General features: G+C 49.2%; 1 protein-coding gene across 2 annotated transcripts; it reads left to right on the top strand.

Annotated features, from left to right (window-relative positions):
• The first annotated feature begins 254 nt into the window (after positions 1 to 254).
• Positions 255 to 27,711, top strand: SEPTIN5 (septin 5). 2 transcript variants are annotated; one of them, XM_066609562.1, is made up of 11 exons: positions 255 to 375; positions 9,620 to 9,716; positions 10,353 to 10,439; positions 11,026 to 11,149; positions 13,009 to 13,143; positions 14,252 to 14,369; positions 14,887 to 14,988; positions 16,047 to 16,143; positions 17,190 to 17,325; positions 19,283 to 19,385; positions 21,492 to 27,711. In XM_066609562.1, the coding sequence occupies exons 1-11, from the start codon at positions 286 to 288 to the stop codon at positions 21,546 to 21,548; spliced, it is 1,146 nt and encodes a 381-aa protein (XP_066465659.1). In that variant the 5' UTR covers positions 255 to 285; the 3' UTR covers positions 21,549 to 27,711. The 2 variants fall into 2 exon arrangements, with proteins under 2 accessions (XP_066465659.1, XP_066465660.1); XM_066609563.1 differs by lacking the exon at positions 255 to 375 and adding an exon at positions 422 to 499.
• Positions 27,712 to 27,747: the final 36 nt, after the last annotated feature.

Here is a 27,747-nt window from a genome sequence, read left to right as displayed (position 1 = left end):
CAGGTCGCCCATGCAGCCTTGACTGCAGTTGTCTTTATCATCCGTTATTTTTTTGCCTGCTCCACCCTCCAGTGAGGAAGGCTGCAGGAGAAGCACAGGAAATTCTCGCCAGCTGGCTGTCGTTGGAGCTCTCTGCCTTGCTGTGTGTGTGTGTGTGTGTGTGTGTGTGTGTGGGCGGGGGTAGCTGCCTTATGGGTTTAGTCGAGGCTGGGAGGGAGCGCATGGGCTGGGCTTGCTCTGCCTTTGGCCCATGTTGTCCTCTGGTCTTGCCTGTCGTTGGTTATTATGGATTCAATCATTCTCCAGGAGCGGTTAGTGGAGAGACTGCTTTCTCCCCGGACTCAGCTCCAGAGAAGCCATTCAGTCAAGCTGAAGGTACACGGTTATATTTATAGTCCTGTCTGAGCCAAGGAGCGGGGAGGGGGGCTGGAGCATGGTGCCCCAGGAGAAGCATTTAGAAGAAGAGACTCCCGAAGGGCAGAGGAGCAGAAAGAAGCTGGTAAGGACATTCGGAGCCCAGGGCCAAGGGGCTGGGTGGGTGGGTGGGGGGCAGCTGCCGGGGGCCCGAGCCGGTGATGGGTTATAAAAAGGTTGGCACGTCGTCATTCGCCTATTTTTGCATCTGGGTTCCATGCAGCAATTTCCCTGCTGCTCAGAATTGGATAGGTTAGTGGGGACAAAAGCGAGATTCGCGCACCGCACATTAATGCACAACTCTCCGTGTGGGCCTGCCACAGCTCTCCGTCAGGGGTCTGTGTCACCGGCCAGTGTGGTCCATTTTTCTGGGCTTCCCCTTTCCCCGTCTCTTGGGGGGTGACTGACCAGTGACCTGCTTCAGATTTGCCTGCGCGGTGTGGCTGGAGGCGGCAGGTGTGTGGATGGTGAGTGTCCACATGTGTGTTGGGGTGCAGGGTTGGAAAGGGGAGGATTCTGACCCATTTGCGGTCGGTGGGGTGGGCTTGTGCGCCGTGAACAAATCTGGGAAGGATGTCCCCCTGCAGAGAGCAGTGTGGAGGGGAGCGAAGCGAGATGTACATCCATTGAGTCTGATTGTTTGCTTTGCACAGCAGGGACTAGGGGAACAAAAGCTTGCCAGCCATTATTGAAGATGCTTGCTGGGGTTGCCGGAGGCAGCCAACCAGAGCTGGGTTTGGGGATTGGTCCAAGGTGATGACTGCAGCCACAAAGTCCCCAGTGAATAAGACAGATGGTAGGCAGCTAGATTGTCTTGCACAGGTCGTTGCCTCACAGCTTGGCAAAAAAAGCATTGCCTCTGTGGATCTGGTCCCCTTAATCCTCCCCAATAATTCAAGGACTGATAGCCAGTACCGCAGCTGTAGAAGGAACCATTTGCTGCCTCCTGAGTTTGTAAAAATGCACAGCCTAGGTTGTGTTCAACGTGATTCCTAAATGTCTTCATGTTGCAATCCTTTCCAACAGCCTGTCTGGGTGCTCTGGGTGCGGATTTCCCTGTTGCACCCAGAGGGTGGGTGGGGCCATGGAAACAGCTATTCCCCAAGGCCATCCAGTAAGTCAAGATGGGACAGGGGGCTTCCTGGTTCATAGCTCTTACAGTGCATTGCTATGCATCTCTACTTAGAAATCCCATGGTGTGGGGTGGAGAAGTTCAGCCCTGGTGTTTAAAATGAATGCGTGTGCAATCCATTTCAAGCTTTCTCTGGGTCACCAGAAGCTGCCTTATTGTGGGGCCCCAGATGTGCTTGCCTCTGTACTGCCTGCCTGAAACTGTTATAGCTGAAGCTTGAGGTGTCAGCTTTGATCCAGGGACCCTCCGTGTGCCAATCAGGGGCCTGCCCACACAGCTGTGGTCCCTCTCTAGAGCCAGCCAGGCATCTGGCCCGGATGCCTTTAAAAGGGGATTGGACAAGTTTCTGGAGGAAAAATCCATTACGGGTTACAAGCCATGATGTGTATGTGCAACCTCCTTATTTTAGAAATGGGCTATGTCAGAATGCCAGATGCAAGGGAGGGCACCAGGATGAGGTCTCTTGTTATCTGGTGTGCTCCCTGGGGCATTTGGTGGGCCGCTGTGAGATACAGGAAGCTGGACTTGATGGGCCTATGGCCTGATCCAGTGGGGCTGTTCTTCGGTTCTTCTGTTCCCCTCTGGCTCAATTGCGCATGAAGTTAGCAGTGTGTTTGATTACGCAAGGCCACAGAACGTCCTATTTTTAATCTGGCTTTCAGAAACATCACAGGGTGTGCACAGAACTAGCAGAAACGAGGACAAAACAAATGGTTTCTGGAAGCATTTGGTGTAAAAAGTTCTACGGTTGCTTTTCATGACGCATATGCTGTTTTAGGAAAGAAAGAAATGAGTGAGCTTCTGGGAAGGGGAGAAGTCATTGCTCTGTGGAGATCTGTAGACTCTCCAGGTAGGCCTGGGAAAGACCCTTGCCTGAGCAGCTGTCAGTCAGTGCTTGAAGGTACTGAGCTTAGTGGATCAAGAGTCTGACTCCATATTAGTCAGTTAGCTGCCAGGGAGTTGGGAGTGGAGTGTGACAGGTCCAAGGATGTCACAAAAAGGCTGGTAGTAACATGTGAGTTACTCTCTGCAGTACAGTGGGCCCTCCTTATCCACAGGTTCAGCACCAGTGGAGTTGACTCGGCGCAGGTGCTGAACCCACACAGAGAGGGCCTTGCCTGACCTACGGGCACAACCAGAGGCATCTTCCGGTCACATCTGGGAGGTGTTCTGAGACACAATGAGGCCATGTGAGACCTCTGCACGACTCACAAAGTCTCCAAGGGACTTCTTCTCCAGTTTTTTGTCAAGTGCCTCTCAGAAGCCTCCGGGAATGCATCCAGAGGTCCTTTGAGTCCCCCCCCTCCCCCCATGGATTCAGTATCCATGGGTGTGTGTGTGTCTGGGAACAGATCCCCTGTGGATACCAAGGGACAACTGTATTTATCCGTCAATTTCACTGAAATCCGTAAGTTTCACCAAAAGGCAACAGTCAGGACACTCATCAAAAATAAATCACGCAACCTTTAAACAGGCAAAGTCAATCAAAATAATGGACCCTATCAATTAAGGATGCCTAACCAACTAAAGGCCCAATCCTATACAACTTTCTAGCACCGTTGCAGCCACAATGCAGGCCTGAGGTGAAGGAACAAATGTTCCCGTACCTTGAGGAGGTCTCTGTGAATGCTGCCCCACCACAAGGTTCAGTGCAAGCCCCACTGGCACAGCTGCACCAGCACTGGAAAATTGGGCAGGATTGGGCCCTAAGACAAAAAACCTGAGAGCACAGTGAGGAACAGTAGACCAGTGGGGGAAGGGGATCAATTTTGTTGAAATGTCTATGTGAAGAAAAGAGGTTGAAAAGCTTGACAGTGAAGGGGTCAAACGGGCCTCAAGTGGGGGCGAGTTCCACAACCTGGGGGCTGCTACCGAGAAGGCCTTGTCGTGGGTACTCTGCAACTGAACTTCAGAAAAGGGTGGAATGTGGAGGGGGCTTCTGATGTTGAACAAAGTGAGCACCCAGATTCATGGGGGGAGGGGAGAGATTGTATTTTAAGTGTCTTGGTCCCGGCTTGTTCAGGGCTCACCTTGAACGGAGCCTGGAAACTGAGTCGCAACCTGGACGCGATGTCTTGTAAGAGGAAAAATCTCGCTTTCCATTTGGATTTCTGATGGCATCTCAGTTTTTCCACAGACTCACGTGAGCCTGACTCCTGAGTGCTTGCATGCGGGTGCATGATTGAGCGGAGAAACGATGCGGTAAGACAGTGTAAGCCACAGCTGCTCGAGGGCTTCTGCGGAGGAGATCTTTTGTTTCCTCTGCCTGAGAAAGCACTCTTCACGTCGACACAGAAACCCTCGCTTAGGACATGCGTCTGTGACAACCTTCTTTGTAGAGCTGCTTGCAAGAATGTGAAGTGACTATTAAAAAAAAAACCAGCCAAGATTAAGCTTGCAGACACTGCAGGTGCTCTTCGGCACAGATTCCTGGAATTTATGCTGTCTGTGATTGGAGACTATGATTGTAACACGGCAAGGGCAGAATTCCTGGGATTGCCTTTCTGATCTCCATCCGAGCCATCCCTTGTTTTGATTTACAGTGGGTCCTTGGAATCTGTGGGGGATCCACTTCAGGGCTGCTCAGGGATACCGAATTCTGTGGATAAGGAAATCCACGGTGGCCCACGCCGGCAAACCGGAAGTGCCTTCCAGTCACACCTGGCCAGCTTTCTGAGGTGCAAGTAGACCTCAGAAGGCTCCAGAACACATCCCAGATGCCACTTCTGGTCCTGTCTGGGAGGACCTCTGTGGATCATCCAGCTGCTGGCTTGGTATCCACGGTTATTCTAGTCTGGAGGGCTAGAGGAGGGCCCACTGTATATATTTTAAAGAAGATTGTGGGATTTCAGAGAGAGCACTTGCATTCTGATATGTGAGTTCTTTCCCCTCCAGGTTTCACGGCACCCTCTTTCCCCCTTCCTTCCCCCCTCCTCTGTTTCATGCTTTACTTCACAACAGTTTTTTTCTTTTTTTTTATTGGCTGCTGCCAATATGTTTAGTGAGGAGAGCATTAAGTGTGCTGTATGCATGGCATGTGGCTCTAAGCTGACTCCTAAACAGTGGTTATGTTTCTTTGGAAAGTAGGAACCAGCACCTAGATTGCAGGGGGGCCAGAGAGGAGCTGGCTCCCATTATTTTTTGATGCACACTTTTTGAGAAGGCTATGGAGAGAAGTGATGACTAGCTGAAATTGGGGAGAGTCAGTCAAGCTAGTGGATTTCATTAAAGGCCTGAACTGGAAGCTGAATCCAAGGTAGCCATGGTGTGGGAACAGAGAACCAGGGATGGTGATGTTTGGAGCCTGGCACCATAATTGCCCAAGAAAAGTCTCCGGCTGAACAGGAAGCAGTCATAGCCCTTCCTGTTGAGGGTGGCTGATGGCCAGCTTGGGTGGGTGGCACTGTTTCAGTACATTGGAACCTGTTATTGCAGTGGTTCCCAACATTTACCTGAGGGTAAGGGAACCAGTAAGTTGATATGGGGCTGTTACAAGTGGTGGTGATCTGGGTTCACACCGATGGGCTTTTTGGACTTACTTGTGTTAGGTGGTACCTGGAGATGATGCCAAACCCATGTTCTCACCACCACTGAACACAGGTAAGTCCAAAAAAACCTTTTCCCCTTAGTCAGCAGTGGTGGCAGTGTGAACCTGACACTGCTGTTACCACTCCACTCTTAAGGGGGAATGCAGTGTCTCCTATTGCTCTGGGAGGTTGCGACCCCCAGGTTGGGAACCACTGTGTTACAATCTAAGACCATGGTTCCCAAACTTACTGGGGTCAGGGCACCCCTGCAGCCTCTTCTTCCTGGCTAACCCGGGTGCCACCAACTTGGATCACATGAAATTTCACATGATCCAAGAAGGCAGCACCCAAATCTCATGAGATTTGGGTGCTGCCATCTTGGATCACACAAGATTTCATGCAATCCAAGATGGTATCACAGGGTACTGTGATGTGCACTTTGGGAAGCTCTGGTCTAAGGCAATTGTCTAGCTACACAGGACTGCTGATGCACAAGCAGTGAGTGGCTGGTTTTAATCCTAACAGCTTCCAATAGGTTATGTTTGGAGCTGGAAGAACAGGTGCCTGATCGCCAATTCACACAGCATGCATCATGCATGTTAGTTACAATGAGTGCAGATGTGCAGCTACCTGAGGCAACCATCTCAACTGGCTTCATAGATGGGCTGGCCAGGAGGGCTAAAAGCAGAACTTCTTATTTGCTGATGTGACATTGAAAGCAATGTGTGTATGTGTGAACCCCTCCTGCATGTTGAGGGTTGCAAGGAGCATAGAGTCAGGTGGTCAGTGTCAGTCAGACACATGAGTGATTCTGGGGATCAGGAAGAGAACTGATTTTAAAAACGAGGATAGTTTATTACACTGAGATCATTCTGTCCCCAATCCAGTGACAATGTTGTCCTGTTGGGCTCATTGAAGGAGGTAAAATGTATCCACAGAGGCTCTGCTGATAACATTTTAATGCAGCAACATTTTCGCCTGTACTCCAGGGATCCCTAGTTACTATTTCCTGGTTCTCATCGCTGGTAAAAGTTCTACCCTGATACAGCATTGGCCTTTGGGAGAGCAGCAAATCCACGGGCAGTACAAGCCTTGTTGGCATCCATCAGTCTCGGAAGACTATGGTGTCACGCTCTGAATGGTGGTTCTGGAACCGAATGTCCTCTCCAGTGCGCGAAGCCTGGGTAAAGTAGGTATGGAGGATAGGCTGTTACCCATGCAGCAAATCCCCCCTCTCCACGTCGCTGAAATGGTCCAATGGAAAGGCAGAAGCCAATACGGTTGGTTCCAGCGGCGTCGCAGGAGTTGCCAGAACGTGACTGTGTTCAGCCATGAACTGCCTCAGGGACTCCGGCTCCTGATTTTGCTTCGAGGTTGACTCCTGAAGCCTTTTCCATAACTGGATGTAGCCACAAGGCAGTGGAGGTTTGGGATCAGAGTTTTCCTTCTCTCAGATGAGTTGCCTTCCCAGGTTGACGAGTCCCATCTACCCGGTGGCTGTTTAGTCACCTCTTACGACAAGTACAGCCAAACTGAGGGCCTATTCTTATCCCCAGCCCCCAGGGGAAGCCTACTCAAGCCTACTCAAAAGTAATTCCAATTGTGTTCAATGGGATGGCCGCTCAGGAAAGTATGTCTAAGTCTATGGCCTTAGTTTACATCCGGCATTCAGAGATAGGCTGCTCTAAAACCTAGAGGTTGTATTTAGTCATCATGGCTTGTAACCTGTGATGGAACTTTCCTTCATCAATCTGTCCAATTCCCTTTTAAAGGTGTCTAAGCCAGGTGCCATCACCACATCCTGTGGCAAGGAGTTCCACAGATTAAATACACGCTGGGTAAAGAAATATTTTCTTTTATATTTTCACATATATGTTTACAAGGTACTGCCATATGATAAAATATTCAAGGACTTAAAAAAAGCTTTGAAACTGCCCTTCTCTCCCAGACTAACAAGTCAGTGTGAGTAATAATCAACAAAAGAGCAAAATCGCAAGTTACAAATATGTCATGTGCAACAACCAAAAGAGTAAAGCAAAACAAATCTAACTTAAAAGCTATTCAACGCCACAAGCTTTCTTTAAATGGTAATGTCTTGGCAGTATGCTTAAAGCCTGTGGATCCAACTTCCTCTATTTCAAAGTGGCCCCCCAGATGCATCAGGGAGCACAAAAGACAACAAGAGACCTGCATGCTGGTGCCCCCCCCCTTGCAACTGTCATTCTGAGGTAGATTACTTCTCAAAGCAGGAGGTTGCACTGGCTTGCAACTTGAAATGGGCTTTCCCTCCATCAATGTGTCCAATTCCCTTTCAAGGGCATCTAGGCCAAACACCATAACCATATCCTGTAGCAAGGAGTTCCACAGATTAATGACCCCCCCCCCCCCCCGTTAAGGAAATATTTCCTTTTGTCTGTTCTAACTGTCCCAACACTTAGTGGATGTCCCCTGCTTCTGGTGTTGAGTGAGAGGGAGAAGATCATCCCTTTATCCACTGGCACGCATCAAGTGTTGACGCCTCTCAAGTGAGTCTTCTTGCCAAGGCCCGTCCTCCAATGTTGGAACCGGGCATGGGGAGAGGTGATGAATGGGGTTGCCTGGATGGGTACGAGCTGCGGAAAGTCTTGGACACGGCTCTTAAATGATGATGGAGCCGCTCAGCCTGGGTGAAAGGCGTTTCTGTGCAACTGGCGTGGAGAGCAGCCAGCAGAACCTCTTGAGCGATGAATGGCTCATTCACAGGGGTGTCTGCCGAGCAGAGCTGGAATTGCACTGGTGTGAGTGAAGCCATGAATCTCCTGTCCCCTTGGGGGCAACAGGAAGTTGTCTGCCTCATTCTGGAGCCAATGTAAACACTGACGGGAGACGGTGGCTGTGAGTTTCACGTGTTCAGCCTGGGAATGTTGTGGGGCTCCAAGGCTCTCTCCCTTCTTGAGCTGTGAGCTTCCTTGGGCTGAATCTATAGATCTGGTTCTACTTACATCCTTTTGTTGTCACTATGAATGTGCAGCGTGGTCCAGTCATTTCCACAGTCTGGGCATGCAGTATTGTTCAAGGGGCTAGTATTTCACACAATCTCTAATCTGCAGTATATTGAATTATTATGAACATAGAAGCTTAAGTTCAGGGTTTTCACCGCCGTTCTCTGCTTCCAGATAGCTACCTTGGGAACCACCTTGCATCATACATTCAGCTACATTTGATTCCTCCGTTCCACCCTTGAATCTTGCTTCTTCTCCAGTGGAATTTATTTATATTTATATATATATATGGGTAGGAGGTCTGGTCTAGAGGGTAGAGCCTCCGTCTGCCTGAAGATAACATCCACAAGGTCGCCAGTTCGAGGCCACCGGCACCGTGCGACCTTGGAGCAGCTGACAAGCTGAAGCCGAGCTATTCCATCTGCTCTGAGCGTGGGAGGATGGAGGCCAGAATGTGAAGCCAGATCGGAATGAAACACCTGAATGTAGTGGTTCTTGAAAGAAAGAACTTTCTTTCAAATTGTAAAAATCCCTATTTAATAAGGGATTTAAATAAAGCCTGCCTATGTAAACCGCCTTGAATAAAGTCTTGAATAAAGACCAAAAAAGGTGGTATATAAATACCTGTTGTTATTATTATTATTTATTTATTTATTTATTTATTTATTTATTTATTTATTTATCAGTTTTTTAAAAAAATCCCACCCTTCTTCCAAGGAGCATAGGGTGGTGTCCACAGTTCCTCCCCTCCTTTTGTCCTCACAACAGCCCTGTGAGGTAGGTGAGGCTGAGAGGGGGGTGACTGGCCAAAGGCCACCCAGGAAGCTTTGTGGCTGAGCAGTGATTTGAAGCTGGATTTTTCAGGTCTAAGTCCAGTTCCTGAAGCATCCCATTGACCAATAGCGTGGCTGATAGACTTCTGCTGATTTGCCGAATTAAAAGCTGTCAGCCACCCCCATGTCCTATTGCAGCACATCCCACAGCTCGGGTGCCATTTGAAGAAGTTCTTTTCCATCTCTTGGGATTTCTCTCTTTCCTTTCCAGAGAAGCTGTTGGTCTGATGTTGGAAGCTAAGCAGCGTCAGGCCTGGTTAGTATTTGGATGGGAGACCGCCTAAGAATACCGGGTGCTGTAGGCTTCTACCATAGTCTTTCGAGACTGAAGGTTGCCAACCATCTCCTATACTGAACACTATCTCCCAATCTTGTCTGATCTCGTAAGTTAAGCAGGGTCAGGCCTGGTTAGTATTTGGATGGGAGACCGCCTGGGAATACCGGGTGCTGTAGGCTTCTACCATAGTCTTTCGAGACTGAAGGTTGCCAACCATCTCCTATACTGAACACTATCTCCCAATCTTGTCTGATCTCGGAAGCTAAGCAGGGTCAGGCCTGGTTAGTATTTGGATGGGAGACCGCCTAAGAATACCAGGTGCTGTAGGCTTATACCATAGTCTTTCGAGACTGAAGGTTGCCAACCATTTTTTTTCCATCTCTGTTACTCTGCTGACTCCAGAAGCATACGACACAATCCTCTGGGACTAATAGCTGCCTCTTTTCTTGTTGCAGGACCATGAGAAGCAGTATGTGGGGTTTGCCACCCTACCCAACCAAGTGCACCGAAAATCTGTGAAGAAGGGCTTTGATTTCACCCTCATGGTGGCTGGTGAGGATTCTCTTTTTGGCTTTGCTGCAACCTCCTCTATATGGCGTTGGCCTGTCCCTGATTTTGACTGAGGTGGGGGAATGGAACAGAAAATATAGTGTAGAGGAGAGCTGTGGGCTATATAGTCTCTGATACACTCTAGCCCATCACTCTCTTATGCCTCTCCTCCTCTGTTCCCCTCTTCCTTTTCAAATTCAGGGAGCAAGTGGAAGCAGGTGCCCTCTACAATCTGCCCCCTGCTGCCTCAGGCAGCCCCATGAGTGGACCAGCCCTGCTTGTGTTTAGTAAATAGGGCTGGTTGTAGGATACGGGTGGGGAAAAGGCTTGGTTTGCCGTTTGTTCACACTGATGTTTTGTCAGGGATTCTGTGTTCTCTGCTGCCAGCATATCTGTGGGCGTTGAGAGGAAGACACAGTGAGATTAAAAACTAGGCCAGAGGAGCTGAGATCCAACATCCGCCCAAGGACGGAGCATTCTTGATGGGAATATGACCTCCTTGTGGGAGATAAGGTCATTCCCTTGTGGCTTTCCTCCAGGGGAGCACAACAGACTGTTGTTTCCAAACTGGGCGTCCGAAGCTGCGGCTGGCGATGTTCTTGCGATTCTTTCTCATGCCACTCTTGGGTTCCTCCTCAGGAGAGTCGGGCCTGGGGAAGTCCACCTTGGTGAACAGCTTGTTCCTGACAGACCTCTACAAAGACAGGAAGCTTCTCAATGCTGAGGGTATGTTGCGTGAAGAGAAGAAGCACACCTCGGCTGTGCTGATGCACCGGGAGACAAAGCAGCTCTCTTTTGACCAAAAGCAAACCAACAAAACTTTGCGCTCTTTTGATCAGGTTTCCATCTTACAAACGTTTGTAGGGGATCTCCATTCTGGAGCCAGCAGACACTTCCAAAGGGGTGGTTCTCTTCTGTTTAGCAAGAGTAGAGCAACTGCTTCATCCCAGCATAGCATCCCTCTCTGCCTTTGTCGGTGCTTTGTTTTAGACTATGAACCCTTTTGGGGTGGAGAACATGAGAGCGAACCCCTGAGTGAGCTTCAAAGGTCAAAACCGCACGTTATGATACGAGTTGTATGGTGGCCTTTTCATGTTTTGTTGGTTTGTTTCTAAATAGTGCTTTTGGAAGGGGCCCGAAGCAGGGCAAAAACCACAATGGTGTGGGTGGGTGTGACAGCAGAAGTGCAGAGGAGAGTAGAGTTGTGGGCTAGAGAGTCTGTTCTGTAAATAGAAAAATATGGAAGAAGGTCATTTCTGGAACTCACCTCCATGTTTTTTTGTTTTTTTTTAAAAAACCTTTGTATATCAAGAAAGAATTAGTCAGACAGTCGAGATTGTCAAACACACGGTGGATATCGAGGAGAAGGGGGTGAAGCTGAAGCTGACTATAGTTGACACCCCAGGATTTGGAGATGCTGTTAACAACACAGAGTGGTGAGTTGTATTCCCCCCCAGAACTGCTTCTGCTGTTGCTGTACGGTGACCAAGGGGAACTGGAGTTTGAAGGCACAGAAAAAACCTTATGATCCGTCATTCCACCTGCCATGGTGAATGCTTCCCTTCTCTTTCTGCTGAGCCTGAGCAGCAATTTTCAACCGGTGCGCTGCAAAAGGTCCACAGGTGTGCCGGGATTTAGGTGTACAGCGGTTAAAAATAGCTGAAAAAATTCTTCCAGGTTCTGCAACTCTGTTTCTGGGGCAACTGTCTGTGGTTGCAAATTGCCTGGTTTTGCTGGCAGAGATTGCTGTAGAAACAGAGCTGCAGATCCTGAAAGAGTCTCCTGGAAGTTGCGTCACAAGAGGCGAAGACCATAGAGGTCAGTGTGCCATAAGTTGCCTTCTGCCTGATCTTAGAGCTGGCCACTGACATGGGCCCTTCCCTTCCCCTCTCCATTGGGCTAGCAGGGTTACCTAAAGGCCTCCTGGGAGAACTTAATTTGCTGCCCTGTGACATGTGGTAGCCTCAGACTTGACTTAGAAGATGTCAAGTCGTGCTGTGATGCTGCATCTTCCTTAACTCTGTGCAACTCTCCCATAGAATTCAGAGGATGTCAAGTCACTGTGCACATGCCATTTTCTAACTCAGTGGTTCCCAAACTGTCCACCACAGCACCCTGGGGCGCTGTGGTGAACTCACAAGGATGCCACAGGATGTCCCCGGCAGCCTCTTCTTCCTGGCAATCCTGGGTGCCACCATCAATAGGCCTAGATTGCGCTATTCATCTTGTGCTATTCGTGCAAGTTCTTGTGAGAGGGGAGTGCAGCATGGCTTTGCCGCAACAGGGCACCATGGAAGAAGGGTGCCATGATCATGGTTAGTTTGGCCGCTGCTGTTTCTGGGCAGCAAGCAATGGGGGGGATAAGAACATAAGAACATGAGAACATAAGAACAGCCCCACTGGATCAGGCCATAGGCCCATCTAGTCCAGCTTTCTGTATCTCACAGCGGCCGACCAAATGCCCCAGGAAGCACACCAGATAACAAGAGACCTGCAACCTGGTGCCCTCCCTTGCATCTGGCATTCTGACGTAGCCCATTTCTAAAATCAGAAGGTTGCACATACACATCGTGGCTTGTACCCCATAATGGATTTTTCCTCCAGAAACGTGTCCAATCCCCTTTTAAAGGCATCCAGGCTAGACGCCATCACCACATCCTGTGGCAAGGAGTTCCACAGACCGGCCACACGCTGAGTGGAGCTTCCCTGAGGGAGCTTTTGGCTGCAGTGTTGCCTGGCATGTGCCCCACAAGTCTTGACCAATGGTGTCAGCCCCTGTGCACAGCCACATTGATGTGGGGTTCAACTTTTAGGTATTGGAGTCAATAGCTGCAAGTAGCTTGTCTGCTGTGGGATTTATATTGCCTCTATAAAAATTGAGGCACAACCTCTGCTTGATCAGACCAAAGCGCCTCTTGTCCAGTATCCTCTTTTCAGCAATGACCAACCAGATGCTTTCGGAAAGCTTAAAAAGATGATGGGTCAGTGGCATCACCAGCTGGGCACAGAGGGTGGAGACCATACCTGGTGACACCAGAGGCACTATGGCAGGTGGCTGGCCTGGGAGAACTGCAGCGAGCAGCTGGCCGAGAAATCAGGCCCTGTTCTCACAAGTGATGGGGCTGGAGCAAGGCAGAAAGGAGTGGGATTGTGGGGGTGACACCAAGCCCACTGATGATGGGTTGGTGTTCTTGATCCCCACGATCTCGCCACCCCCACTACGAATATGTCTAATATTTTTTAATGTGGTGTCTAAGCTGATCCCAGTTTACTTTTTTCTTGCGTCTCGCCCCAGTTGGAAGCCTATCACCGATTACATCGACCAGCAGTTTGAGCAGTACTTCCGGGACGAGAGTGGCCTCAACCGGAAGAATATCCAGGACAACCGTGTGCACTGCTGCCTTTACTTCATCTCACCCTTTGGCCATGGGTATGATTCTCTTCTGTACGCAGGGTGGACTTCTGTGGATTGTGCACCTGTGGTTGCAGCTCCAGGACTCAGTACTTACTTGGGTCATGTGCCCCCTGAATGGTGCTCTTCTCTTTCCCTCCCAATGTGGCTTCCCTTTCTGTCTCCCACCCCTGGTTCTCTCCTTACTTCTCCTCCCTCCTTGGTGTGGCTTACCATAGGGGTGTGCATCTCCTCTGACATCCCCCTCCCAAGTCTCCTTGTGACAACACAAAGGACACCTCCTGGGAGAGCCCTGTTGGCTGCTGGGGAGGGAGATAGTAGAAGCAGCCCACATGGGTCTCATCTTCCTCCCTCACAGGGTATCAAGCCTGCAGAGGCCCTGAGACAGCAATTTTCAACAAGTGTGCCGTGAAAGGTCCGCAGGCGTGCCATTGAGCTTGTAGCACAGCGGCTGAAAGTGGCTGACAAGCTGGGTTCTGCAGCTGTTTCTGGGGCAACTGCCTGTGGCAACAAATTGTCTATCCCTCTTCCTCTGCCGTCTCTGCAGGACAGACAATTCATTACTACAGATAGTTGACCTAGAAACAGAGCTGCAGAACTCACAAGACTCTCCTGGAAGCCAAAAGTGACACAAGAGGCAAAGACCATAGAGAAGACGGTAGAAGTCAGTGTGCATGGGAAGAAGCATCTTGAAAACTGCTGCTCTGAGAACAAGTCCATCGGCTGCCACAAACCACAGCAGCCTGGAATACTCAGAAATATGGACTCTCTCCTTATCTCTCTGTGGCCCAAGTCCTGTGCCAATGGGGCATGTGCTTCATCCTGCAGTTGGAAGGCAGTCACGGAGGCCTCCTCAAAGTAAGGGAATGTTTGTTCCCTTACCTCGGAGCTGCATTGCCCTTATGTTGGTGCTGGAAAGTGGGTTAGGATTGCGCCCTAAGTGTCAGATCGCTGTGCAACTCTGTATTTTGTTGCTAGAGCCATCTGGGGTTGCCTTGTCCCCGACGGCTTTCAGGGCACACATTTTGTCCATTGGGGCAAACATGAAAGCACTTGAGACTGCACCAGGAAAACGGAATGCTTACCCTTTTGTTCCTCTGGCCCCCCCCCCCCATCTTGGCTGCAGGCTGAGGCCGGTGGATGTGGAGTTCATGAAGGCTCTGCACGAAAAGGTGAACATCGTCCCCCTCATCGCCAAAGCCGACTGTCTCATCCCCTCCGAGATCAAGAAGCTAAAAGAGCGGGTGAGCAAATCCGCTTTTCAGGTTCAGTGGTCCTGGGACTTCAGTGCCCTGGGCAGTAGAATTGTGGGGGTGGGGATGGTGGTGCCATCACCCAGTGCAGAGCTTCGTAACGTGAATGTTTGGTGGTGACGTGATGACATCATCACATTGCCTCCAGGTTGCTGCTGGGAGGAAGATGTGCATGCAGGCCTGTGTTGGCTCTGGTCATGGCAAGTGCTATTGGCTCTTTAGCCAGGCTGCGGTGGGAGTCACTCTGGCACTCCATTTGCACCCTCTTTTGCCTGGTACCCAGGGTGGATTGCACCCCCTCCCATTGCTGTGCCACTGGCCCTAGATCTTTGCAGCTGGAGGAAAGGACAATTAGTGTCTTGCGTAGACAACCCCTATGCATGTCTATTTGGAAGTAAGCCCTGCTGAGTTCAATGGGACTGACTTCCACGTGAATGTGTATAGGGTTGCATCCTGAGTGTTTTTTTCTGTCCTCCCCTTCCCATCCTCCCTATGTTTGCCTGCGCAGATCCGGGAAGAGATTGACAAGTTTGGAATTAAGGTGTACCAGTTTCCGGAGTGCGACTCAGATGAAGATGAGGAATTCAAGCAGCAAGACAGAGAGCTGAAGGTGAGGTGGGGGGGGGGAGCTGTCACTGCGCTGACTGTGATGTATCCAGAGGTAGATGGCAAACTGAGCTAAGCAAAGGGATGATGGAGGGGACTTGGGGGGGGGAAGTGTCTCCAGCCTAAATCCTAGACTGGGTCCCTTGTGTACAAAGATAGTGTTTCTGTTGTATTTAGCCCTGCAGATGCCTGATCTTGTCTGATCTCGGAAGCTAAGCAGGCTCAGGCCTGGTTAGTACTTGGATGGGAGACTGCCTGGGAATACCGGGTGCTGTAGGCTTCTACCATAGTCTTTCGAGACTGAAGGTTGCCAACCATCTCCCTATAATGAACACTATCTCCCGATCTGGTCTGATCTCGGAAGCTAAGCAAGGTCAGGCCTGGTTAGTACTTGGATGGGAGACCGCCTGGGAATACCGGGTGCTGTAGGCTGATACCATAGTCTTTTGAGACTGAAGGTTGCCAACCATTTAGCAGGGGGAGAGCAGCATGTCCCTGTTCCCCCCACCCTGGCATAGCCTCTCTCTTCCAGTGGCTGTTCATTGGGGTCTCCCTTGGTTCTATTTCTTTTCCCAGACCATGAGCCCCTTTGCAAGAGGGAACAGCCTTATTTATTTATTTATTTATTTATTTTTCGCACTTTTGTACCGCCCTTCCTCCAAGGAGCTCAGGGCAGTGTACATGGTTCCTCCCCTACCCTTTGTCCTCATATCAGTCCTGTGAGGTAGGCAAGGCTGAAAGAGTGTGTCTGGCCCAAGGTCACCCAGGAAGCTTTGTGGCTGAGCAGGGATTTGAACTGGAATCTTCCAGGTCTTACCCCCAAATCATGACACCATCCTGACATTCTCTTGCTATATGTGTGCTTGCTTGGAGAACTTTCTTGTTGAAATGTAGTATATATTTATCATCATTATCATCGTCATCTTCATCTAGCTTTCCTAAGAGACCAGGCTATCTGCTGTTCCTTTCTCTGGTCATCCAGGCCACTTAATTATTTCTGTCCCACCCCAACCTTGTCTGTCAAGATCAACAAACCTAATTCCCTATCTTGTCTTGTTCTAGGAGAGTGCTCCCTTTGCTGTCATCGGCAGTAACACAGTCGTTGAAGCCAAAGGCCAGAGAGTACGAGGGCGGCTCTATCCCTGGGGCATCGTAGAAGGTAAACCTTCTTCTCGAAAGCTAGGCAGAGTCATGGGGGTCTGGTCTAGGAAGAGCTGATCGCAAGAAGGAACGTTCACAGGGGCATTCTATCTGTGTGTGCCAAACCAGCGGGGAGGATTATCGCCTTCATATTCTTGCTTGTGAATTTCCAAAGGCACCAGGCACAGAATGCTGAAATACGGCCAATTCTCGTTATCTGCTGGGGTTTGGTTCCTGGAAAACCGAGCAGATATCAAATCAGCTGATACCAAATCATTGATCCTCTGGGATCAATAGGAAGAGGGGTAGTTAACCTGGTCAGGAATGCCAGCAGTGGATAGCTTCAGAAGAGTGCAGATAGCCTCAGGATGGCTACAGATAGCCAAGAACAGATATTGGATGCTGTGATGTGAGTTACACTCTTGTTCCTGCGAATAAGTGAGTCTGCAGGAACGGAGTGTGTGGACAGCGAGAACTGACTGTACATGGATGTAATCCAGCATTTTGATCTGTGTCATGTCCTTTCTGTGGGTATGTAAATGGATATCGGAACCAATGGGCTGCTCCTATTGAATGGCACTCAAAATTCTGGCCTGGGGCAGCCCACTTGCCTTGTGATGTAGTTGCCTCTGCCTAGAACAGGGGTGTCAAACTCGTTTCACACAGAGGGCTGAAGTGAGCATTCCTCGTGCCCGCTGAGGGCCGGAAGTGACATCGTTAGGTAGTAAGTGACATCATTAAGCAGGTGATGGCCTGAAATCAGCAGTTTGTTCTCACCTCGAAACTCATTAGCTGCGAATGATAGAAGAGAAAATATGCAAATCTAGTTCATATTTTCAAGATATGAGAGAACCCAATTGTCACACTGCGGGAACTCAGTTGTAACAGGGACTGGATGAATAGCTTCCAGGGACCACAAACCCACGGGCCTTACGTTTGACACCCCTGGCCTTAGAGGGTGTGGTTGTGATAACTGAAGGTGATTGAGTTCTAAAGGGTCTGTCTTTTGTGTGCGCATTGAGAAGGGTCCGAAAGGCACATGTGGTCTGTTTGCTGCTTCCTCAGTGGAGAACCAGGCGCACTGTGACTTTGTGAAGCTGCGGAACATGCTGATCCGGACGCACATGCACGACTTGAAAGACGTCACCTGTGACGTTCACTACGAGAACTACAGAGCACAGTGCATCCAGCAGATGACCAGGTGAGTCCCAATACCTCTTCTTCAGGGGCGGCGTCAAGGGCCTCATGGGGAAAGGCTACAGTGTTTGGGGTTCTTCAGGCTAGAAAAAAGTGCCTGATTTTTTTTTATTTTTTTTTGGGGTGGGGGCATGACTGAGAGATATAAAATTATGCATGAAATGGATAGAGTGCATTGAGGGATGTTCTTTTCCCTTTCGCACAACCCCAGAAGCAGGGGGTGTTCACTCAAACTGAGTGGCAGGAGAGTGAAAGCAGGAAAAAGAAAATATTTTCCAATGTGTCGTTGATCTGTGGAACTCCCTGCCACAGGATGCGGTGATGGCACCTGGCCTAGATGCCCTGAGAAGGGAATTGGACAGATTGATGAAGGAAAAGACCATCACAGGTTACAAGCCTGTAACCTCCTGCTTCTAAATGTAGGCTGTCTCTGAATGCCAGGCGCAAAGGAGTGGTAACAGGGTACAGGTATCTTGTCGTCTTGTGCAATCCCTGAGGTGCCTGGTGGGCCACTGTGAGATACAGGAAGGTGGGCTATATGGGCCTTTGCTCTGATCCAGCAGGGCTCTTAGGTTTGTATACCTGTGGTTTCACCTTTGTCTCTTCCAGTAGCAAATGCATCCTCTTCCCCTGTGGTTAAGGTGGGTTGTCTGGTTCCATATTGCAGTTGTGTTGAAGTACTTAATGGGTTTGTTGTTGGCAACCTTCAGTCTCGAAAGACTATGGTATCGCGCTCTGAAAGGCGGTTCTGGAACAGCGTCTAGTATGGCTGAAAAGGCCAATTCGGGAGTGACAATCCCTTCCACACTGGGAGCAAATACAGTCTGTCCCTGGTCTGTCTCCCTGGCTATGGGCCTTCCTTCTTTGCCTCTTAGCCTCAGACTGTTGGCCAAGTGTCTCTTCAAACTGGGAAAGGCCATGTTGCACAGCCTGCCTCCAAGCGGGCCGCTCAGAGGCCAGGGTTTCCCACTTGTTGAGGTCCACTCCTAAGGCCTTCAGATCCCTCTTGCAGATGTCCTTGTATCGCAGCTGTGGTCTACCTGTAGGGCGCTTTCCTTGCACGAGTTCTCCATAGAGGAGATCCTTTGGGATCCGGCCATCATGCATTCTCACGACATGACCGAGCCAACGCAGGCGTCTCTGTTTCAGCAGTGCATACATGCTAGGGATTCCAGCACGTTCCAGGACTGTGTTGTTTGGAACTTTGTCCTGCCAGGTGATGCCGAGGATGCATCAGAGGCAGCGCATGTGGAAAGCGTTCTGTTTTCTCTCCTGTTGTGAGCGAAGAGTCCATGACTCTTGCAGGGGGAGGGGCAAGAGAGGGGTTTGTGAGTATCAGAAAAAAATGGGTTTAGTGTGTCACTAACATGCTAGGTAACCACACAATCACATCCTTTTCACATGAGGTTGTCTCTGCTGCTGTGGCAGTGGGCAGGGGACAGAGACCCTCAAAAGGTCTATTTAGAACTGTCAGAGAAACGAAGACATCCTGCATTTTCCCCCTGAGGATGTTGGGAGTTTATCAGGAGGAAGGCATATATGCACATGGGAACCAAATTGTTGCAGTTAACAGTGACACCCAGTGGTGAGTTGGTCCCAGTGCTATCAAGAGGACACTCTCCTATCTTTGGCACGAGGCATTATTATTCTCTTTTCTATACCACCCTTCCTCTGAGGAATTCAGGGCTGTGTCCATTCAGGCTGTGTACATTCAGGGCTTCTTTCTTTTTGACCTCACAACAACCCTGTGAGGTAGGTGAGGCTGAGAGAAGTTGACTGGCCCAAGGTCACCCAGGAAGCTTCTTGGCTGAGTGGGGATTTGAACCTGGATCTTCCAGGTCTACCCTGCCCCTTCATGCCTAGTAGCTGTTGCCAGATTTGTCTGTCCACCCATGTAACTTACCCACTTACCGGGAGTGGTTGTTTACTAGTGTCTCCCTCTCCTTCCCTCCACCCTTCAGCAAGCTCACTCAGGACAACAGGATAGAGAGCCCCATTCCAATCTTGCCCCTTCCAACACCAGATGCTGAGACAGAGAAGCTGATCAAGATGAAGGATGAAGAGGTAAGTGTCAGTTAACTTTGGCTACTTGAGATGCTGCTCACGTTGGTTTTCCTCACCATGAGTATTGAGCTGCTTTGGAGCAAGAGTTTTTTTTCTCCCTGCCCTAAAACATCACTGTGAAAATGAACTGTAAGGGTGCAGTCCTAACCCCTTATGTCAGTACTTTCCAGCGCTGACATAGTGGTGCCAATGGGACATGGTGCTGCATCCTGCAGTTGGGTGGCACTCATGGTGGCCTCTTCAAATTAAGGGAATGTTTGTTCCCTTACCTCAGAGCTGCATTGCCCTTTCGTCAGTGCTGGAAAGCACTGACATAAGGGGTTAGGATTGCGCCCTAAGAAAATTAAAAGGGGGAGGGGGGATCCTAACCAGAACTCCCAAAACTCATATGTTGGTGATGCTGGTAAATGTGTAGCCATTGCAATAGGTGACATTATGGATGCTGTCCAGTAGGTGCCAGTGATAGAAATCTCTGATGTATTTCCCTATTATTTTTAATGTATCAGCATGGTCATTGCTGGCTTTATCGGCACAAATCAGTGTCTGCAGAACAGCAATTAAGAGGCAAAGCATTTGCTCTGGGTTGCCCCTCCCCCCCCACTTTGGGCATGGGATGAGTGTCTGCCAGGAATGAGGCTTTTTCTATGTGGCATGCAGGCCAGGCACATTGACCAAGCTTTCGGTGGCCATTCCTAACTTGATGTTTTACTGGCTGCTGTTTCTGTTTTGCTGCTGCTGCAGTGGATAGTATTTTTATTTGATTTCTTTATTTGTCGTTTAGCTTACAGTGACAATGTATTATAGGTTTTGTAGTCTGTGTTGGGTGTGCTGGTCTGACTACACACTTCATGATGCAGTGCAACTGCATTCAAAATATGAGCATGCAGGAATGGCATGAATGGTTTAACCCTCCTTCCTGGGTTAAGAAGTGCCTTTTAAAACAGTGGTTATACTGTGCAGGGAAAGAGCAACTGCCCTGATTGAACTTGGCATGATATCTTTTCACTAGCTGTTTGCTACTGTGTGTGCGTGTGTGTGTGTGTGTGTGTGTGTGTAGATTGTGAATCCATCTGGGCCTCTCAGCAGCCCACTCCAATCCTCTGCTGAAACAGGCAGGCTGACCACAGGGTAGGAGGTGGCTGCCGTGCAACTCAAAGTAATGGGATTTATTTCCTCTTACCCGGAGTAGCACACCATTCACCTCAATAAGGCTATTTTGCTGGCACAGATCTGAGCAGCCTGGTGTAACACTCGGCTCCTTGGGAAGGAGGTTAGGATACAGCTTACATCTTCCAGACCAGGGGTGCTCAAACTTTCAACTTTAGGGATGCTGGACCTTTAACAAGTGTATAGAAGAGAGAATTTCAGCAGGTGCAGCTTGTCATCTGTGGGATGACAAGTTGCACCTGCTGCAATTCTTGCTTCTATACACTTGTTAAAGGTCCAGCATCCCTAAAGTTGAAAGTTTGAGCACCCCTGTTCCAGACTGACCCCACACCCTTCCTGGGCCATGTCCGCCCACCAGTCTGCCCTCCCCTTGCCCTGAAATGCCCCTGTTCCACCCTCTTGCCACCCTTCCCAACCCCCTGCAACAAGACCTGCACAAACTCACCCTTTGCAGGCTGGGATCTGGCATGGGGAGGTGAGCGAATGCCATTGCTTCAACCTCCCTGGCTCACAAGAAGGTGTAAATTTGCCTTTTATGATACTCCTGGGCCTGTTTCTGACACTCCTGGGCCAGCACAAGTTCCATTATGGTCTTTGTAGTCTACTAAGTGGGTTTGCATAGCAAAGTAGATTAAGAGTACAATCCAAAGTGCTTGAGGAAGTTCCCTTTGCCAGCCGATCAAGCGCTGTGGCTTGTACTCTTATGTAAACCAAATACAGCCCAATCCTATGCGGTCTACTCAGAAGTAAGTCCCATTAATGTCAATGGGGCTTACTCCCAGGAAAGTGTGGATAGGATTGGGCTGCTAGTAGACTACAAAGACCATAATGCAGGGAAAGAAAGAGCATCAATGGCCTTGAAAGAAAGAAAGAAAGAAAAAAAGAAAGAAAGAAAGAGAACATGTGCCTCTTAGTTTTTTCTTTGGGGTCTTCTTTCAGCTGCGGCGGATGCAAGAAATGCTTCAGAAAATGCAACAGCAGATGCAGGACCAGTGAGAGTCTGCAGGACGGAAGGGCAAACACCTTGTCGTGTTCTGTCTGCAGTTCTGCAGGAATCGTGGACATCCTAGGAAGGACTTTCTCACTGCACAAAGACTTGTGAGCAAGAGAGGCGCCCTCTCTCCCCGTCTCTCTCTCGAATTCAAATGTAACCCCATTTGTCAGCAGGATATCCGAGAGATGGGGGTGGGGGGGGAGAGAGAGAGAGCTTGTGGTTTACTGAGATCCCCTCCCATGTTCTGAATATAGCCTCAGTTGGCATTTGGTTTTTGTTTTTTTAAAACCGAGAAAACATCCATTTCCCACTCTTTATTCCCCAGATCTCCTGGTATTTAAAGTCCCCCTTTCTATGGCATATGAATTTGAGGAGTCTGTGTGAATGCACGTCGATGTTTACTCCTAACCAGGGTGCTGTGCCCCTCCTCCTCTCGTCCCTCTGCCCGTTTTCTCCCCGGTACCTACAAGGCCAATGATACCTCTAGACAAAGTGCTCCTGACGTGGATCCAACCAGCCTGACCTCTGATGGGGGCATCCTGTGGTTTTTCCGGTCGTTTCAAGTGAACAAGCAGAAAGTCGTGTAGATACTTGAGGGAAGCTGGTTGATTGGATTTGGGGTTGTCCTTCCCATGGCTCTTAAGACATTCCTGACTGATATTTCTACTAAAAGAAAAACCCAAGGCACTTTTGCACTAGGAGAAAGGAAATGAAGGCCTGCTTGTGCGGGGATTTAATTCATAAAAACTCCCGCTGCCCCCTTGTTTGAGGTGGATCAGGTGGGTGGGCTTCAGCTTGTTAAGAGCTGGCATCCACCTCAAACCCCAACCTCCAAGAGTCTTCGCGCACATTGGCAAAAGCCAGTGGTAGAGATGTGGGCTCCAACCTAGCCTGGGGCCAAAATGGCAGTGGTAATGCTATGATCCACCTGAGGCTGGGTCACAACTTGCTTCTGGGTCCTCACCCTCCTGTCGAAGACTTCTACAAGTGGCTCCCACAGAGTGATGCTGAATGGATGCTGGGTGCTCATAAGTGAGAGAGATGAGGATCTAGAAGGAGCTACCTGGAGGTTGAGCACCTATATTGGTCCATATTACCGCTCTTGGTGAAAAGAGCAAGTTGGACTTCCAGATAAAACAACAGATTGGTTAATTGACTGCTTGGTGGTTGTCCTCAGTGCTTTTTCCTCACATCTTGTGTTTACTTTGGGGATTCCACTCAAAAATTTGGAGCAAAACTTTCTGGAATTACAACCTCACCTGGAATTATGTTGTACAGCTGGAAGCCGGCTTCCAGAAAACTGCATTGCTTCTGTCAGATCCCCCGTGCAATGCAAGATTTGTGTACGTTTTGCTTCTCGCTTTCTTACAGAGGCTCTCGTGGCATTATGGGTTTTGTAGTCTTGAGGCTGAGCACCCACACAATGTTAATGGCTTTTCAAGTGTACAATGCAGTGCAACACACTCCGCCAACCCTCCTACACGCTTTGCTCACAGCGTCGCTGCATCATGGATTTAAAAATGCAGCAATGGTAGACTACCTAGCCAATGACGAGGTACAACCGCGAGAGCAAACTACAAACATGTGAGTCTGTAAATGAAGTGAGAAGTTGTCAATATCAGGAAGGATGGTAGTAGACAATGGGCTGAAAATGTAACAGGGCAGGCAAAGAAAATTCAGATTTTGCATTCAAACGAAACCCCACAATTCAATGCAATTTTTGCAAACGCTTCCGATTTGCAATCATGGACCCAATCTGCACACCTTATTCCACTTTGACTAGTGTAGAAAACACGACAAAGAGTCTTGTCGCACCTTGCATCTGACAAAATATACTGCAGTCCCTGAAAGTTTAGGCTGAAATATATTGGTGAAGGCTCTGCAATCCTATGCACGTCTACCTGGGAGTAAGTCCTCCTGAACTCAGTGGAACTTATTTCTGAGTCAACGTGCCTAGTAGATGTGCCTGAGTAGATGTGCACTGCAAGTCGGAAAGTGCTGTGAGACTCTTTGGGTGCAATCCTAACCAACTTTCCAGCACTGACATAGCTGTGCCAATGTGGCGTGCTCTGCATCCTGCAGTGGGGAGGTAGTCAAGGGGGCCTCTTCAAGCTAAGGGCATGTTTGTTACCTTACCTTGGGGACTGCACTGTGACTAAGTCAGTGCTGCAAAGTTGGTTAGGATTGCGCCCTTTATTGTATCTGTTGCAACAGACGAGGACATTAACATCTCTTAAGAGATGTTGCAATTTTTCTGCAAGATGGAATGGTGGTGGGTGGAGTTTGTGAAAGGAACAGGCAGTGCATGATGAATGAGAAGGCTGAAGACTACCTAGGTGGAGGGAACATACAATGGACCCCCCTTATTCGCTGGTTTGGCACCCATGGAGTTGACTCAGTGCAGGTGCTGAGCTTGCAGCTGGAGCATCTCACAGGACCTCCTGGACATGACAAAAAGTCACTTCTGGTTGTGTCAGGGTGGTCCTTTCAGCTTTCCCTGCTGATTTGATAATCTACAGAAATCAATACCTGCCCGAGGTCCGGGAATGGGTCCACTGTATTTCAAATATACTTCGACCATTTTAGATCCAGAATCTTAAACTGCATTGAGAGACCGACTTAGAATCTGTTTTATGCCCTTATTTGTATTTGATCACCCTCCACGAGACAGCCTTGGAGATTGAAGCTTCTGAGATTCTGCCTACAGCTTGCACGCAAGCCTATGTTAACAGGCCCTCTCTGAAAGAAGTGGGGAATTTGGGAACTGGTAGAGAAGGGAGTGTGAAAATGTTATTCAGGAGGAAAGAAGTTCAGGAATGAGTCAGTGTGGAGGTGTGTGGTGGAAGCACCGCTACCCCTATAGCAGTGGTTCCCAAACTGAACTGTGGCTCCCTGGGAAGCCATGGAAACCAGTCAGGAAAACCATGGAATCCTCCTGAAAAACCCATGTTCCTATACAAGGCTACCCTAATTATCTGTAGGGAATCTGTTCCTGGAACCCCCACGGATACCAAAATCCATGGATGTTGGAATCTGCCAATTTTGGGGGGCCCAAGCCCTTTAAACCAGACCAGAGCTGGGCTTGGTTCAAGCAACTTCTTCATGACTTCATCATGAGGAAGCTGCTCAAACCATTAACGAATGAGGCTATGCTGTATCTCTGCAACTAGATGTGATAGGGCACAAACGATGCCATTTTTGGAATCAGCACCCCAAATATACCCTAACTTTTTAAGGCAGCAATCTGATATCCTTGGGCCCCAATCTAGGGAGCTGTTTCATGATGACTCTTTTTTTGCTGGGAAAGGAAAAAGAGAGAAGGCTGTTGAGCGACGATAAGTGGTCCCATTCTGTGGCAGGCCTCAGTGACCTGCTTGTTCAACTCTTCCCGATCATCCAATCAGGAAAGCCCCTGCCTGCCTGGCTTTCCCTGATAAGGCAGTGGGAGACAAAAGGCCCCTGTTCTGACGCCACAGCTTTTGCAGTGTGTGTTGGGGTAGGGAGGGAGGAAGACCATGACTGGATGCAATTAGAGTGGCATGGTCAGTTCTTCTGTGTCTTAGAGTCCCAGACTTTAGCCATGCTTCATGCGCACAACACACATACGTTGATTCTTTTTTTTGGGGGGGGGGAGGTGCAATGAAGTAGACAGACAGCATTTTCATTTGTTCTGTTGTTTCCCCAGCACATCTGATGGTGTTACTGATCAGATTCAATCAATCATAGAGTTGGAAGGTATCCACAAGGTCATCTAGTCCAACCCCCTGCCTGGAGCAGGAAACTCTCCCAGAACAGGTGCCTGTTACTTGAAGATCCCCAGTGCTTGAAGATCCCCAGTGAGGGGGAATCCACCCCTTCCCTTGGCAATCTGTTCTACTGCCGAACTGCCCTGACTATCAAGAATTTTCTTGATGTCCCAGTGAAATCTCCTCTCTTGCAGTTGGTACCCACTGAGTGCTACTCTCAGAGGCAGCTGAGAACAAAATTGTCCCTTCTTCCATTTGACAGCCCTTCAGATCTTTCAAGAGTGCTGTCATATACCTGAAGGGCTGTCAAATGGGACAAATTTGTTCTCAGCTGCCTCTGAAATGCCTCTGGTGTTTACTGATTCTGTGGTATTTAAAAGTGAACATAAAGTATGGATGCGTGGCCTGCATGTGTCTGATGGGCAAAGTCCATGAGAGCTGATGCTCAAGAAACATCACCTCTTAAGGCACCACAGGGCTCTCTGCCTCTTGTTTTTGGCATTCCAGACTATCACGGCTACCCTTCTGGAAGTTGTGGCCCAGCAAAGCGCTTCATCTAGCCCAGCGATTTTCAACCTTTTTCATATCAGGGCACACTGAGAAAGTGCCAAAACTGTCAAGACACACCATCATTTTTTTTTTTTTTTTGACAACTGTCAAGGCACACCATGCTGCTGGTAAGGGGCTCACATCCCCCAATGTCCCTACTGACCCTCTCCAAAACTCCTGCAACCCACCTGCAGACCATTTGTGGCACGCTGGTTGAAAATCGTTGATCTATCCATATGAAGTGGAAATTCATCTCTGGTGTTGATATTGGGTTGTTGGAGGCAATGCTCCCCTCCCCATGATATCTCCATCCACCCCCAATTGGGTGCAACCACTGCCACTGGCATTGAAGGTTCAGGGCTCAACCTGGCCAGGGGGGCTTTCTGATGGCTGGTTGGTTGGCAACCTTCAGTCTCGAAAGACTATGGTATAAGCCTACAGCACCCGGTATTCCCAAGCGGTCTCCCATCCAAGTACTAACCAGGCCTGACCCTGCTTAGCTTCCGAGATCAGGCATGTGCAGGGTAACAGTTACTTTCTGATGGTCCCTCCACCAATAGCCAACCTCTGGCATCACCCTCTTCATCTTGCAACTGAGGTAGCAGATTGGGTCCATGGAAGTTGACACCCGTCAAATGTGCTTGTCTTTGTGAGTGACAGGACCTCCTGGACAATTTTGTCCCAGTATTGGACAATTACATCCATTATATTTGTGTCCCAATATATGTATATATTAGATGTTAATTCTTAAAAGGCAAAGGCAGGGTTTGGATTAGGGCTGGGGTAAGAGGCTTAGGATATATAAGATTGGGTTTGTTGCCCAGTTATAATAGGATGGAAATGACTGGGACCAAAAAGGAAAAAAAAACCCAGATGCAAATATCCACGGATGCCACTGACCAAAATGCATTTGACTGGAACACAATTGCCCAGGACACAAATACCCTAGTACCATCTTTGTGGTGCCACATGACTCAGTGAGGGATGGAAGCGCCTTGATCCTGGTTATGAGAATTGAGGTTTTAACCCCTGTGTAAGGATGTCTTGTATTTTCAATTGTGAAATGTTGCAGGATATGAGGATGCTGTAGACCCAGAATTCTAGGGAAGGTGACTTGGTAGCTGAGGCTTGGCGATGCAGTTGCTTCTGAACTTTGGAGGCACCCCAAAGACTTTTGGGGGGGGGGAAAAGTGGGTTATGAACTGAACTATGAATGAGTAAAAGGACATTTCTTGCCCGAGGTGAAGGAGTGGTTTGTCCTCACCTCAAGCAGCCGGTTGCATACATGTGACTGTGAGGACCTCCAAGTGCTAACCTGTAGAAAAGATGGCTGTTGTTGGTGTCAGAAGAAGTGGGAGGGTGGAGGAAGTTCAGAAAGGGGGACTTGAGTTGAGGAAGGAAGTTTGAGACACACTGCCTTAAGGACCGCTGCCTTATGTCCCATTAATGCACTGAATGGCCAGGAAATGATGTTGGCATCTGTTGGCATCTGTAGCCCACTGTGTCTCACCAAGGGAAAACGGCACTGGAGCGTGGAGAGAAGGACGTGGGCTTATCAGATACGGTACTCCAGCTATACATGGGGAAACTGTCGCCTGTTGCACCCAACCCAGGGAGCAATCCAATGCACGGTTAGGTTGGCCAACCACCAATGGGACATCCCTCAAGTCAAGCGATGCACGCAAACGGCTGTTTTCTTCTCCTTGTTCCATTGACGCACTTCTCCACTTTTCCGTACGCATGCTCAGATGCAGTGCGCACTGTGGCCAGGGTTGGGTTTTGTTTGGGGGGTCTCTTGGAAGGAGAACCTGGTGCTTCTGCAAGCTGGGGAGGGTGATGGTGGGTGGGTGGGACAGAGCATAGAAGTATTGTGCTCGACCAGGGAGACAATGGCACGAGTGGGTTT

The sequence above is a fragment of the Tiliqua scincoides genome, chromosome 14 (assembly GCF_035046505.1).
Source record: "Tiliqua scincoides isolate rTilSci1 chromosome 14, rTilSci1.hap2, whole genome shotgun sequence".
Lineage (NCBI taxonomy): Eukaryota > Metazoa > Chordata > Lepidosauria > Squamata > Scincidae > Tiliqua > Tiliqua scincoides.
Note: the sequence above shows the minus strand (reverse complement) of the source record. Positions and strands in the feature narration are given on the sequence as shown.

Excerpts from the sequence above, each read along its gene's own strand:
- SEPTIN5 (XM_066609562.1), top strand. The coding sequence starts at position 286 with ATGGATTCAATCATTCTCCAGGAGCGGTTAGTGGAGAGACTGCTTTCT. Across the intron at positions 13,144-14,251 it reads ATCTCACCCTTTGGCCATGG|GCTGAGGCCGGTGGATGTGG; the intron begins GTATGATTCTCT and ends TCTTGGCTGCAG. Across the intron at positions 19,386-21,491 it reads TCAAGATGAAGGATGAAGAG|CTGCGGCGGATGCAAGAAAT; the intron begins GTAAGTGTCAGT and ends GTCTTCTTTCAG.